This window comes from Thunnus albacares, chromosome 3 (genome assembly GCF_914725855.1).
Source record: "Thunnus albacares chromosome 3, fThuAlb1.1, whole genome shotgun sequence".
In the NCBI taxonomy this organism is placed as follows: Eukaryota; Metazoa; Chordata; class Actinopteri; order Scombriformes; family Scombridae; genus Thunnus; species Thunnus albacares.
The window spans coordinates 34,288,338-34,304,775 of record NC_058108.1 but is presented as its reverse complement, the minus strand read 5'-3'; the positions used below and the strand labels follow the sequence as shown (position 1 = coordinate 34,304,775).

The window sequence follows — 16,438 nt, the reverse complement described above, 5'->3', positions numbered from 1 at the left end:
AGGAAAAAGAGAGCCTCCAATCAATGGTCTGAGGCTGAGGAGAGACCAGACAACAGAGAGAGGGTGAGGAGGGAGAGTTATACTATTCTATCCTGGTTCCACACTTCCACAGTCACTATCTTAAAGTGCAACTAGAAAACTCATCTGACTGTCAAGCACTTCATGTTGTTTCATAACAATCCTTCATCACAGAAACCAACACTTTCCTCATTTCTATCACCCTCCAGACACAGCCGGAGGAGCAAGATAACCCTCTGTACACCAGCCTGCAATTCTCCAACAACCAGGCAGATTCTCTCTACTCCAACATCAGATCAGCTCAGCCCCACAGACACATGGAGGAACAAGAGGTTGTCCAGTACGCTGCTGTCACTTTTATCAGAGCCGGTACTGCCCCGAGGTGAGCAGCTCTTCACACAGGAACATAGTAGCAACACTTTTATTTCACTTTTTCTTTTCTTACATTTGCCTGTTACATCTTCATTATGACTGTTTGTATAATTTAATACCATATCTTCAGAATCACCTGATTCATTTTTTTATTTCCCTCTCAGAACCAGAGGTCAGGAAACTGAGGAAGATCCAGCTGCACTGTACAGCACAGTCAACAAAACCTCATGAACACATCAGTAATCTCATGTTTTGTTTTTATTTCTCATTTTTGAAAACAATAAGAAGAACTCCTGCACACTGTCTCACTTACTGCTGGAATATTCATTAAATCACAACTGTCCGACCTTCATCAGGCATAAACGTCTTTACTTCAGCAGTAAATTAACAAGCTAAACTGTAAATTTAAATTGCTCTAAAATATATAATTGTCTCTATGATGCATTCTTGGAGAGGTCCGCACATAGATCTATATTTTTAAATTCAATGATTACCTGCTTCAATAAAAATTCTTAAAAAGAAAAAAAAAAGAAAAAAACATCTCTGTACACCTGAATATGTGACAGGTGTGTTGGAGGAAGGTGCAACTCAGATCTTTCTGAAACGTTGTGATTCAATAAATGTTCCAGCAGTAAGTGAGACAGTGTTTATGGTTAGTCTAGCGAACCCAAGTGCAGGACACTGAGGCAGGAGGCAGCGAGCAGTGTTGGTAGATATTTTATTGCAAAGTGGTAGCTGGGAGGCTGGGGCTCAGGCAGGGCATGAAGCTGAGCAGAGGGAATGGAGAGGGGAGCCAGTCAGGGGGGATTGGGCTGACATGAAACTGGGCAGGGGGAAAGCTGAGGGGAGCCAAGCAGAGGGATGTGCCGGGCAGACGAGGCAGGAAGGCTGGAGACAAGGGTGGGAGTCAGGCGAAGGCAAAACTGTAGGCACAGTGAAAACAGGTAGTAGTGATGCCATTAACAACTGAACCGTAGTATGTTTTGGAGGCTAGAAGCGCGACTGACTGTGGTAAACAGAGTCCATGATCTGGCGGTGAGTTGGAGGTTGAACCAGATGTTTACGCAGGACTACTGATGGAAAGCAGCTGGTTACCTGACTCCCGCACACCTGTCTCCACTCCTCTAATCAGGCACAGACAAGTGGGGGAGAGAGAGACACACACACAACAGGCTAGGAGGAGGAGGAGGAGGAGGAGGAGGAGGAGGAGGAGGAGGAGGAGGCAGAAGTGGAGGGCATGACACAGTGTGCAGGAGTTCTTCTCATTGTTTTCAAGTTGCACCTTCCTCCAACACACCTGTAACATATTCAGGTGTGCAGAGATTTATTTTCATTTTTATTTAAGCAAGTCACTATTGAATTTTAAAACATAGATCTCAGGATGGACTCCTCCAAGAATGCATCATGGAGACGAATATATATTTTAGATCAATTTAAATGGACAGTTAAGCTTGTTATTTTGCTGCTGATGTAAAATTCCAGTCAGACCTAGCTCCATTGATTTCTTTAAGGATCCTTCTCAACAGTAGTAAACTGTTGGGATGTATCATCAGTGCTAGACAGCCTCACCATATTTATTATGTCTTTACTCTCACATGTATGCTAACCTTACAGGCTCTATAAAGATGTAAGTAGTGAAGGTGATCCTGGTGACTTCAACAAAACTTTGATTGTAAAACCTGCTAACTTCAACTTGCAGCTTTGGACAAATCTCAGGAGTAGTGTATCAGTTAGCCAACAAGTGGTGAGCTTGTAATGTGTAAGATATTTAAAATAAAACACACTGGAGAGAAAGAGAGAGAACATGCTTTAACTAATCTACTTGTAATTTCCAATTGCTGCCACTAGATGTGAGTAAAGAGTTATATTTTATTGATAACAGATCATTTCCACTGTCCTTTCTGTATTTACAGTATATCTTCCAGTTTCATTATAACAACCTGTTTTATTGTCAGTATTCTAACATTCATCTTGTGAATTATTTCTCCTGCCTTACTGTAACATTACAATTGTCTATGTTGCTGCTTTCTTTATACATATTATTACAGCCAGTTTTTGTTCTATATCATAATCTCAATACCATGTAATCACATTTGTCCTTGTCCTTTGATGTTTTGTCTTAAATAAAAATGTTGTAATTGGAGAGATGAGTCACTTATTGTGACAGTGGTTGCAGTAAATCAGTTGCAGTTTGTCCTTAATACCTTTCCACAAAAACATGTTGGTACTGTGATCCTTTTTCTCTTAACTTGATGGGAGAGTCTATGTCAGGGTGTCCAACCTTCTTGCCATAGAGAGCCAACAGTCTGCAGGTTTACTTTCCACCCAGTCAGTCTCACTGAGTTCCTCCCCTCTACTTGAAGGAGTGCTCATCAATATGTGGAGTCTTTAGTTGGAATAATAACCTCCAGACTGTGGTTCTCCATGGCAAATGGTCTGACAGTCCTGAAAATAGTTTAGGAAATGTAGCTCAGTTTCCTTTTCATTTTAGCATCAGATAAACTTTTGCATATGTTTTTGATCTGGACCTGGTCTAATGTGGTCTGGATGGGTAAAAAGTGGTGATATCGCCCTTTTTTCACATATCTGAAAGTGGTTAAACAGCATTAAGGCTTTTCACTATGATGTCTAAGATTCTTTCACAAGTGTAAATTGTGCAAAAACAGAGAATAAGACGCTAAGAGAAAGAAAACAGGCCGATGTCAGATTCATAGTTACAGTTATGAGAAATAACTCACCTAAACTTCATGTGACTTTGTTGTGATGCAGTTGAACCAGAGGCTGGACTCACCTGATGGAAGCAGAAAGTAGTACAACAGTGAAATATGACAGTGGAGAGAGAGGCTGTAGAGGATGATGTGGACGTTTTCATGTTCAGTTTTCAGTAGCAGCAGGTGTGTGTGACTCATAATTGTGTTTATGTATATTGAGTGTTCTGTCTGACAAAATACAGGCTATATTATTGTACTTTACTCCTCTGTACTTTTTCTATATTACAGATATTTAGGATTAGAGCTGTTATGCGAAATGTTATTTAAATGTATACATAATAAATCACTTTTGAAGAATCCTGATTGGCTTCCTGGTTTGCACCTGTCCTGGCTCACAAAGCTCATTAAGTCTATTCAGAACAGAGACATCAAACTGGAAGCATCACATTCACACCATGTGCAGTAAACTGTATTTTTCACACATCAAATTCAAACATAATCTCGGTTCTATCACACTTTGCTGAATGTCACATTATCCAGGTATCACTGTTGCTGAATAAACAGCCAGTTTCCATAAAAACCGTAATTAGAAACTTAATTTCAGTTCCCTTTCACTGCTGCAGAGGGCGACAGTGTGCAGAGAATTTCAGCTTTAAAGGGCAGGTTCACATTTTTTCAAGTGTGTCTTAAAACAGTCAGGTGCCCATATGAACATTGAAACAGGTGTTGCTCACAGTAATCATTCCTCCTGTTCATATCATATCCTCCTAATCATCACCCCCATCCCCCTCAAATAAAATTCCTTCAGAGTTCAACTCAATACTATTTGTCGTCAAATATAGATATAAATATGAAAAAGTATATATTAATATATAAAACTAATTATCATCATAGAATAACAATAACAGCAACAACAGCAGCAGTATCATAAAACTTTTCTAACTATGCACATAAAAAAGGAATAAAAGTAAGTAGCATCAAAAAGAAACACACACAAACTAAAAATATTTTTCACACACCCAAAAATACCTTTTTATATATTAGGTAAAAACATCTCATTTGCCTGATTTGAGTGATAGGATACATACAACCAACAGAGGGCCTGCCCATAACTAATTTATATAGTTTCTTCAATTTGTGTTAAAATGTAATAATGTGATAATTATCATGACATTTTTATCAGCCTTAATTTTGGGGGCCCACGCCTGGTATTTGAGGCCCCATGCACTCTGCGTACTCTGCGTATGCGGAGCGGCAGCACTGAGTATGAAGCATTTTCAGTATAACAGTCCATATTTGTTAGTGACAGCTGTAGATCTGTAGAGGGGGGATATCTCTTTTTACAGTCACACAGTCAACAAAACCCCCAAATAACATGGAGAATTTTCTTTTCTTTTATATTAAACCAGTTTTTGTTTCTCAGAACAGACCTGTCCAGGAATAGAGACATACTGTATGTGGATAATACATTTAGATCTCTAGATATGAACATTGAAACAGGTGTTGCTCACTGTCGTCATTCCTCCTGTTCATACTGACCATTAGAAGATCCCGTCCTAATGCTCTTACAATGTAAGTGATGGAGGACAAAATCCACAGTCCTCATTTTGACCAAAAATATATTCAAAAGTTTATATGAAGATAATATGAGGCTTCAGACATCTGAGTTAGTCCAAAAAAGTGTATATATTCTACAGTTACATTGTTTTTAGTGAGAAATGTCGTCTTTCTGTCTAGATGGACAATGTTTTCCTGTTCAGCTGCAGAGGAGGGATCGTAACAAAAAGAGGGAATTTGGTTCAAAAAACACAATAACAAAAGATATTGACTCAATATCAGTAATTTTGAGGGCTGAAGCTTCATAATAGCTTCAAATAAACTTTTAAATACATTTTTGCACAGAAGGAGGACTGCGGATTGTACTATAATGTTTAATGAGTTTAATGTCAAGAGTAAACAGATTAAGATGCAACTCAATCATAAAAAGTGAAAAGTACTAAAAGAACATTTAAATGTGTCTAAACAATCAGTGATTGATGGTAAAATGTTGTTTCAGGGTTGTGATTCAGTATCTCTGATGTTTCACTGTCCTCTAGTGGTGAAGCTTCAGTGTTGCAGATTCGGGCTTCATCACTGATGATGTGCTCTGTGTTACAGTCAGAATGATGGTGAATGAGTGAGTTTCCAACTGCAGATGTAAAACATTTTGTCATCTGATTTACACATAGATTTCTGTATCATGTTTTGATGTACTTTGCTTTTTACTTGTTTCTTAATACTTACAATAAACATTGTGCTCAGCATGTGACTTCTTACATCCCATACTGATGCAGTACATCTCTTTGAACTCATGGTGGTGTATTCAGTGTCTTAACATGCACTAGAAGTGTGAAGAGATGCATCAAACCAACTGTCACACATCCGTCACGTGTCATGTTTTTTTCTTTAGACACTGAACTGTGCCCACACTTAATAAGAGTAATATAATTAAAATGTCTCATTATTTCTCTTCTCTCTTTATTTAAGAAGTCAAAACACTGGTCTGTTATTCTCTCCAACATAGATTATATTAAGTCTTTTGAAAACAGTAAAACTTGGTTTTAACTTATGTGTTTACTGTCATTTGGCTCCTCATGAATATTCATAATAATGAGAAAGAGGAAGGAAATCAAGTCTTTTAACATCCTGATATCTGACTTCTGCTCACAGATCACAGAGGACGAGCATCTTAACAGACGACGTCCTTCTCTGTTGTAAGTAGAATAGTTTACTGATATGATTATTACATGTTTTGTACATTATTTGATGTATTTTATTGTCTCTGAAGCCTCACAGAGAGATGAGAGGAGCAGCTATGAGTTTAACAGCAGCAGCGAGTGGATTTGTTGTCTTCCTTCTCTCTGTGTCAGGTACTGTATATCTACATTTACATTGTAGGACATTTAACTCACTTATTCAGAGCAGCATGAAGTCATTTTAAGAAAGTAAATATAAAATATCCCAGATCAGCACTTTTCTAGGTTTGATGTATGTGTGATGCAGTATGATGAATAACTTTTAAACTCTACAACACCAAACATTCACTTCTGTTTATTTCTGTGTAAACTATAGCTGTTGAATGAAAGCAAAATGGTAAAAATAATATCATCAATATTTACTGCTGAACACTTTAATAATATTATATTAAGATGTTCAGCTGTGTCTGCGTCATGAGTGGTGGGGGTGGCGGTGTCTAGCTAATAAGGTTTGTCCACCCTCCCTCCATGGATTGTAAGAATCATATATTTTTATACATGCATATGCATATATACATAGTTCTATGATGGTACAGCAATGCACTGAGAATTTCATCTCATCATGATGTTTTAAATGTGTTTGGTAATTTCTGCACTCTGTACTGCAGAGCTGGACAACTGTTTTAGCTGTTATAACAGTTGCCCCTTCCTGTGAAAACTTATTGTCACCTATTTTATTTTAGCTGCTTTCAAAAGTTTCCCACACTTTATGTTCTGCATTTCTCTGTGGTTTTCACACTTAACTCAGCAGCAACTTGACCAAAGAACTAACAAAGAGGAAACTAACCAAGACAACCACAGACTCTCTAATGCTTCATTTTCTTCTTCTTGTCCTGTTCAGTAAAACTGCATTAATGTTCACAGGTTCAATACATTCTTGTTCCTTCACTGCACCTTCAGACTGTACGATGTTCTGTCTCAGTGCACAGAGAGATTAACTGTAAACAGAATCTAAAACTGTTTCTTTGTACTGTAAATTCAAAGAAAACAGTTTGTCTTTGGACTTTTATATTCTTGTGTTCACCCAGGCTTCATTCAGAAATAAAAGTTAAAGTAAAGAAAATATTTTAACAAGAATCATAAAATAAGTAATAAAGAAAATGACCATAAAGAAATGATCCACTTTGTCTTATTCACTGATTCTTAACTTGTTATGAATGTGATTGTGGTTTCTGATGTGCTCTGTGTTACAGTGGTACAGGGTCAAAATGACTGGAGAGTGACTTACACTTCTACTCAGATCTGTGCCTTAAAAGGATCAACAGTGGACATAAGCTGCACCTACAGATACCCATCCTGGATAAATGGCATTTATACTACAGTTCAGAGAACTTTCTGGTTCACTAAAGTAAGTAATAATGAACCTGTGGATCTGAGAACAGACTCAGAGTATTCAGGTCGTGTTCAGTATCACTGTGATAAGAACGACTGCACTCTGAGAATCACAGACCTGAGAGAGAGCGACTCAGCTGAGTACAAGTTCACGTTCATAACAAACCAACCAGGAGGGAGATTTACTGGTTCACCTGGAGTCACTTTGACTGTCACAGGTAACATTTTCATTGGAAGACTTAATGTAACTTCAAATGGTTAATATCTTGGGAATGTCACTGGTTGACCAAGAGAAAGTGGGTAAAATTATCAATAAATTAAGTAATTCAAGGCAAAGGATCTGTTTGGTTTGGATACTGCTCTTATCAAAACACACAGCTCCACCCTGATCAAACCTATAACACATCTGATAAACCTCCATCAGAACTGGTAAATTCCCACAAAGCTGGAAAACAGCAATCATCACACCAATTTTTAAGGCTGAAGCACCAAGTAGGCAATCATAGACCAATTTCAATTCTACCCGTTTTCTCAGAGGTCCTGGAAGAGAGATATTAACAAACGAAATGAAAAGTGTATCAGTGGCTCAAAAACAATCATCTAACCATGAATCTTAAAAAGACTGTGTCAATGTGTTTTTCTATGAGAAGGAAAGCAAAAGATAAGTTTACAATCAAAATAGATCAAGAAGAAATAAAGGAAGTCAGTGCTTTCACATTTTTAGGTGTCATTTTGGATTCCCAACTCAAATTTAATGAAGATGTTAAAGGACAGTAAAGACAAATCTGAACTGTTTTAGAATGATAAGACATCACATTCCCCTTAAGGCAGCTCAACTCTTTATGCGTACCATGATATTTTCACATTTATCCTATTGTGTTACTGTATGGAGCCAGACTTCACTGTCAACTGTCAAGCCTGTTACATCACTTTACAAACAAGCACTGAAAATAATGGATCAAAAACAAATGAAATGGCACCACTGTATAATTCTGAAAAAGTACAAGTTGCTTAGTTATTACAGCTTTGTCAAGTTTTCTTTTAATAAACTAACTTTTAAATGTGTGAATAATCTCTCCCCAGCTGTACTTTATCCATATGTAACAACAACAAACACCAATAGATTTGCCACTAGAGGATCAGTAAATGTCAGCTGCAGGGTGGCACAAAGCAAATCTACTTTCAGTCATCTTTTGCAGTAAAAGGGAAACATTTTTGGAACGTCCTACCAACAGAAATAAAAACACAAACTGATCTGAAAACATTGAATGAAAAGCTGATTCAGTGGCTGAAACAAAACCAAACCTGTGATCATTGATCAGTGATCATGCACTTGTGCACACACACGTGTACATGGACATGTAAACACAGATAGAGGAACAGATACATACAGATAAACAAACATACATACATACTCATAAAGACTATGCATGTATGTACATGGTCACACACAACTATAAACATTATGCACATAAACACATCATTGCCATGAATTAAGGAAGATACACACAAGCACACACACACAACACATGTAAATCGATTGTATTGTGATGTAAATACTGTTGTTATTGAGAATATTACTATTTATTATGAGCTCTATTTAACTAATGTATTTATGGTAATGATATGTTATGACTATTATGAGGTAGAAAAGCCTAACCAATATATGCAATACATCTGTTTCATGTTATTTTAACCTGTTACAATGTTTTGTTGCATCGTCCCTGACAAATAAACTGATAGATAAATAAATAAAATAAAACTGAATGTTGGTATGTATCTGAACATAAATTACATTTCTGTCCTTTCTTCACATATACAGATCTCCAGGTGCAGGTGATCACATCAATATTCTATCCTACCTGGAGAGAGCTGACATGTCACAGCAGTTGTCGTCTACCTGATCGTTCTTCCTTCATCTGGTACGAGAATGGACAGAAAATTCAGGATGTAACATCTTCTACTTATAAAAAGTACTTTTCTCCTGCAGGCAGCTATTCCTGTGCTGTAAAAGGATTTGAGCATCATCCTGCCCCTTCAGTGTGTGAGTTTACAACACAGTCTCCCACTAACAAAACCACATCTAGTAGTTAAACTATTGTACTACACCTTGTATGTACATGTTTCTGGGGCAGCATGTGATACAAACATTGTATAGAAGTGGATCAAAACCAAACCACAGTCCCATGGGACTTTAGACATGCTGTAGTCTTATATCTTATTCACTGTGTTGACTGCAAAATAAATGTAAATTAAGAACTTACATTTAAAGAGTTAATTCACTCAAAATACAAAAAACATATTTTCTGACTTGCTCCTTTTTTAACCACGTGAATAGTTACAGTTTCATTTGCCCAAATTTTGAGATATCAGTCCTGGAAAGGTCTGCTGCCATTCCAATACAATGAAAGTGAATTAAACATTGTTTATACTGCTTAAAGCTTTGAACACTTATATTTTTAAAAAAAATATGGATATTTGTGTCTTACCAGAAAACAACATCTCAAAAACTGAAAAATGAAACCACAGATATCTTCATGGATAAACACCACAAATAAAAGAGAAAATATGTTTTTTGTGATTTGGGTGACGCAGCATGAAGATTTCCTGTTGAGCCTTGTATAGGATTATTACTATAACAATAGGTACAATAGTGCTATAATAATAGTGCTGTTTTAAATTAATTTGATCTTTCAGGTATCTTTCCTGAGTCCTGCCACAGAGTGACTTACACTGACAGAAGCATCTGTGCCTTCAGAGGCTCATCAGTGGACATTTCCTGCACATACAGCAGTTATGAATCTATCACATCAACATTCTGGTTCAGTCCTGAACGTAGTCATCAGTGGCAGAATCCCTCACAGCCTGAGGACCTTAGTGAAGACTCCCAGTATGCAGGTCATGTTCAGTTCCTTGACACAGAGGGAGGACGCTCCACTCTGAGAATCTCTGACCTGAGAGAGAGCGATTCAGCCCAGTATCACTTCACATTCAAAACACAAAGCTTTGAATGGAGGAGTAGTTTACCTGGAACAACTCTGACTGTCACAGGTACTGATGAACACAAACTGATGACTAGTGAAAGTGGTGAATAGTTACTGTTGAAGAGTTTCACATAAAATTGATTGGATTATATTGAGTACTTTCCCCAATTTACACTTTTGATCAGATGATCCCAAATTATTTCACCCACAAGAACTACAAAGGTTATTTTGACTGTATGTGTGTATTTTACTGGTAACAAATGACATTTTTTATCCTTCCTCACATATCCAGCTCTCCAGGTGCAGGTGATCACAACAACAGTCCATCAGTCTTATACCGAGGCAGAGCTGAAATGTCTCAGCAGCTGCAGTCCAGCAGGTCGTATTTCTTATGTCTGGTTCAAGAACGGACAGAAAGTTATGAAGGAGGAAACTTCTCTTTATTCAGGGCAGTTTAATCCTGGTGACAACGTCTCCTGTGCTTTGAAAGGACATGAGGATTACCGCTCTCCTTCAGTGTGTGAGTTTACCTAACTATGTCACTAACACAATGTCAGAATGTATCCAAGGTAACAGACAGTTGATTTTAATATGAGCAGCAACAAGGAAATCAACTTTCACTCCTCACTTTGTGTCTAACATTTGCTTCTTACATTGTGTCAGTTAATTAACTGTTGACCAACTATGTTTTCTCCTCCAGATGCACCAAAGCTTCCCTCTGTGTCAGTGAGTCCCTCTGGTGAAATCATTGAGGGCAGTTCAGTGATTCTGACCTGTAGCAGTGATGCTAACCCAGCAGCTAACTACACCTGGTACAAGAAGAATGTAAATCCAGACCTTCAACCTCTCAGTAAAGAACCACAGCTTGTCTTCAGCTCCATCCAGTCCTCTGACTCTGGAGAGTATTACTGTACAGCTGAGAACCAGCTGGGGAAGAGGACATCTGAATACATCTTTATTGATGTGAAATGTGAGTGAAACAGCTTATTTAAAAGGAAACACACAGCTGATGGACTTGTCAACCTTGTTAAGTAGAGATTTGTCTGATCATGTCTGTTTTCTTCAGCTCTGCCTGCTTCACATTCAGTCTGCTGCTGTAGTTCACTGAGCAGCTCCAATACAACATGTTGTACTAATGCAACCCTTCCTCATTTTATACTTCATTTATTTTGATACATCTCCTCCAGATGCTCCAAAGCTTCCCTCTGTGTCAGTGAGTTCCTCTGGTGAGATAGTGGAGGGCAGTTCAGTGAATCTGACCTGTAGCAGTGATGCTAACCCAGCAGCTAAACACACCTGGTACAAGGAGAACCAGACACTGTCTCAAGAACCAGGGGGAAGTTATCATTTCATCTCCATCAGCTCTGAGGATAGAGGGATCTACTACTGCAAGTCTGAGAATCAATATGGACAGTTCAACTCTACAGCTCTATTTATAGATGTCCAGTGTAAGTCACACAAGTCTGTTCTATTTTTCATGATGCAAAAATCCTTTAAATCATATCAACATTAATGAAATCTGCCTCTATACTACAAATATTGTCCTCCAGATGCACCAAAGCTTCCCTCTGTGTCAGTGAGTCTCTCTGGTGAAATCATTGAGGGCAGTTCAGTGAATCTGACCTGTAGCAGTGATGCTAACCCACCAGCTAACTACACCTGGTACAAGAAGAATGTAAATCCAGACCTTCAACCTCTCAGTAAAGAATCACAGCTTGTCTTCATCTCCATCCAGTCCTCTGACTCTGGAGAGTATTACTGTACAGCTGAGAACCAGCTGGGGAAGAGGACATCTGAATACATCTTTATTGATGTGAAATGTGAGTGAAACAACTTATTTAAAAAGAAACATACAGCTGATGGACTTGTCAACCTTGTTAAGTAGAGATTTGTCTGATCATGTCTGTTTTCTTCAGCTCTGCCTGCTTCACATTCAGTCTGCTGCTGTAGTTCACTGAGCAGCTCCAATACAACATGTTGTACTAATGCAACCCTTCCTCATTTTATACTTCATTCATTTTGATACATCTCCTCCAGATGCTCCAAAGCTTCCCTCTGTGTCAGTGAGTCCCTCTGGTGAGATAGTGGAGGGCAGTTCAGTGACTCTGATCTGTAGCAGTGATGCTAACCCAGCAGCTAATTATACCTGGTACAAGGAGAATGAAGACTCAGCAAAAGCATCAGGACAGATCTTCACCATCACTGATGTCAGACCTGAACACAGTGGGAATTATTACTGTGAAGCCCAGAACAGAAGAGGACGCCATAACTCCACCTTATATCTGACTGTTGTGGCAGGTAAGTTTTTCCATTCAGCTACACACACACTGCACTAGGACTCATTACACATCTGGCGTGATGCAGGGGGTGAGGGGGGATATCTTTAACCTCCATCTGTACCAAACCCTTGTTGTGAAACTCTACAGTGTCTGGTGAGAAGAATGAATGTGGGAAAGCTGATATCAAGATCCAGAAACAAATCTGCTGCTGCAGTATGGAGTGCAGTCATCAGTGTTTAAGAGCTATTTGTTCCCTCTTGAGTTCTGTCTGTATTGTTGGGATCAGGTTCAGCATATCTAATGTGTCCAAAGGCTTCTGTCCTGTTAATTATACTGGAGAACAGAATATCAAAGTGGAGCCCATGCAGGTCTGGAAAGTATCTGTTTCTTATGACATTGTGACCACCTGTGTGCCTCTTGTTCACATGAGAGTGACACAGTCCAGATGATGATTAACAGCTCCAAGTTTGAGACTAATGTTTTGTGTGTCACTCTAAAGGTCCCGGTGTTTCCTCCGCAGGCTTCACTTCACTCAGCTGCCCGTCAGACCAGCTGCTTCTTCCCACTTTAATCTGAATAACAAACCAGGGCTCGGTGCTCTGGTTGTATCCTCATAAAGAGCCAAGGCTAACGTTAGCTTAGAGGCGAGCGGAGACTAGCTGGCTGTGCTTCCCACCGGTCATGCTGCGGCTAACGCTCTGCTCTCCTCTTAGCTAACGTTAGCCCCGACTTTCCATGTGGATCCTATCGGAGCACCGAGCCCCAGTTTGTTATTCAGATTAAAGTGGGAAGAAGCAGCTAGTCTGATGGGCAGCTGAGTGAAGTGGAGTCTGCAGAGGAATCACCGGAACCGTCAGGGTGACACAATCTGTTGAGGGAAGCACAGTCAGGTGGTGGAGGTAAAGGCGACATATCGGCCTCTAGGAATCAGCAGAATTCGCTGATGCCGATATTTCATTTTAGAGCTTTTATCGGCCGATACCGATGACATGCTGATAATATCGTGCATCCCTACATATTGTTATTGTTGTTGTTGTTGTTGTTATTATTATTATTATTATTGCCAAGTAGGTTTGCACATTCAAGGAATTTGTCTTGGTGTTGTGGTGCGTAACAATCAAACTATACAAGTTAAGAGAGAATACAAGCACCACAAGTCAAGTAATCATAAATAATTTACAATAAAAATATATAAAATATATTCTAAACTGAAAAGAGCTGTTAGAGTTTAAAATGAAGAGAATTGAATATACATATATTGACTGAAACATTGGAGCCAAACATGCTGTAATACCCTGATTAACTGTCAGTGTTTTCTTTTGATCGCTGTTCTCCAGGAGCAGGAAAATCAATAGCTGCTGGAGTAACAACTGCTGTTCTCCTGTCTATCATCATCCTCTCTGTCTTCCTGTGGATGAGGTAAGCACTTCTGTTTCATTATATCATTGATCAGAATTCAGTCATTTGTGTTTTTAATGAATTCTCCTAACCAGGAAAAAGAGAGCCTCCAATCAATGGTCTGAGGCTGAGGAGAGACCAGACAACAGAGAGAGGGTGAGGAGGGAGAGTTATACTATTCTATCCTGGTTCCACACTTCCACAGTCACTATCTTAAAGTGCAACTAGAAAACTCATCTGACTGTCAAGCACTTCATGTTGTTTCTTAACAATCCTTCTTCACACAAACCAACACTTTCTTCATTTCTATCACCCTCCAGACACAGCCGGAGGGGCAAGATAACCCTCTGTACGCCAGCGTGCACTTCTCCAACAACCATGCAGATCCTCTCTACGCCAACATCAGATCAGCTCAGCCCCACAGACACATGGAGGAACAAGAGGTTGTCCAGTACGCTGCTGTCACATTTAACAGAGCCGGTACTGCCCCGAGGTGAGCAGCTCTTCACACAGGAACATAGTAGCAACACTTTTATTTCAGTTTTTCATTTCTTACATTTGCCTGTTACATCTTCATTATGACTGTTTGTATAATTTAATACCATATCTTCACAATCACCTGATTCATTTTTTTATTTCCCTCTCAGAACCAGAGGTCAGGAAACTGAGGAAGATCCAGCTGTACTGTACAGCACAGTCAACAAAACCTCATGAACACATCAACAATCTCGTATCTGATTTTGCTATATGTTTTTTCTGTTTTTAAGTCTTTATTTCAGCAGGTCATTTTAAAATATACATCTCAGGACGGACCTCTATATATTTTAGAGCAATTTAAATGACACTTTAGCTTTTTATTTTACTGCTGAAGTAAAATTCCATTCAGACGTAGCTCCTGAACTAAGTGTGAAGCTTATGAGGCTTCAGCAGTCTGAGTTAGTCATATCAAGTGGATATCTGCCACATTTACAGACTTCTTAGCATCAAATTCCCTCTTTGTGTTTCCTCAGACAGTGTTTCCCTGTTGAGCTGTGGTGGAAGTATAGTAACAAAAAGAGGGACTTTGGCTCTAAAAAGTCTGTAACGTTGAAAGATATCTACTTGATTTGACTCATTTGGACAACTGAAGCTTCATATTAGCTTCAGATAAACTTTAAATACATTTTGCACAGAAGGAGGACCGTGGAGTTTGTCCACTGTAGGGTTAAGTCCCTGCATGTTTCGAAGGCAGACAGCACAAGCCTCAAACAACAGACCAGCTCTTTCTTCAACACCCAGGAATGCTGGCCAATATATATAAGTGAGAGTCCCAAACTCCTCACTGACCAGACCATCTAAACAAACTCCTGCAAAGAGAAAGGATCAGATAAGGAACCCCCATCTCCTGCATGGTCACCAAACCAGACCACTGACCCAAACCACTTTTGACCCCTCAAGCTACAAGAGCTAGCAAGATGGGAAGACCAATTCACACCCCCAATGTGAATTGATAGTACCATTTGAACAAACGACCCCCACCACTGGTTATCATAACTCACCTCTAAGAGCCAGTCACACACAGAGACGAGCTGGTACCAACTTTAATCCCACTGTGGACTCTAATTTTCAGGACTTGGACGACCAACCCGAGAATTGATCACTGGACAAACCAGCATAAGGCACAAGACATGCTGCACAATATTCCATGCTCCAGTGACATACAGACACTCACAAACATTAACCAGAACACACCCTCAAATGACATGGACCCCTTCCGTTTGTAGTCAGATCAAGGAGAACAGAGGACTGTCAAACCCATGGAATTACAAACGTGGTTTTAGATTACGTCTAAAGACAATTAATATTGTATGTTAGTACATGTGTGTATATCACAATATGTTGTTATGTACTTTAGTTGGACTTTTATTCTACTGCCTTTAAGCCAAGAAATGTACCATGAACATAATTCCATCATCCTTTATAACATTAACATGTTAAGTACCATTCTGCTTGTTTCACTTTCAGAACGCTTAAACTACTATCAAAAATGCAAAATTAAGAATCATGCAGTTGCTAAATAGTAAATACATTGATTAATGGAATAACTGTATTCAGGAGTTGAACCTACCTGTCCATGAACAGGAGGGGACTGACTCTGCAACCCCTGGGATTGACCAGGATGCACCTTCTGGGTGGGCAGACAGAAACTTTAAAAGTGTCTTATCTGAGATTCTGTGATGCTATTCGCTGGTTGCTGGTTCTTCTTGCTTTTGTCTTTGTCTTCTTGCTTTCTGTCATGCTGGTTAAAAGCTTGCATTTTGTTAGTTTGAAGATGTGACTAAAACAATAGGAGGTGAAACCTCAGAATGTAGAGTCATGAGTTGAGGATCAAGCCCTAAGAGAGCATAAACCAATAATGGGAACTTTTCAACTCCAGACCGGCCAGTTTCCCTTTCCCTCTTGTGTCCTGTCTGTAAAATGTTGTAGTATTTATTACTTGTAGCTGTAGAAATAACTGTTAAATAACAATAAATGTGTATATAACTAAAGTGAACTTGTTTTCTTGTGCT

The 16,438-nt window shown here is 39.0% G+C and overlaps 1 protein-coding gene across 1 annotated transcript; it reads left to right on the top strand.

Annotated features, from left to right (window-relative positions):
• The first annotated feature begins 1,207 nt into the window (after window positions 1–1,207).
• Window positions 1,208–14,877, top strand: LOC122976583 (B-cell receptor CD22-like). Its single transcript, XM_044345150.1, has 10 exons — window positions 1,208–1,334; window positions 9,118–9,150; window positions 9,219–9,272; window positions 9,926–10,279; window positions 10,505–10,732; window positions 12,250–12,510; window positions 13,829–13,910; window positions 13,985–14,045; window positions 14,210–14,382; window positions 14,537–14,877. The coding sequence occupies exons 1-10, from the start codon at window positions 1,208–1,210 to the stop codon at window positions 14,601–14,603; spliced, it is 1,440 nt and encodes a 479-aa protein (XP_044201085.1). The 3' UTR covers window positions 14,604–14,877.
• The last annotated feature ends 1,561 nt before the right edge of the window (window positions 14,878–16,438 follow it).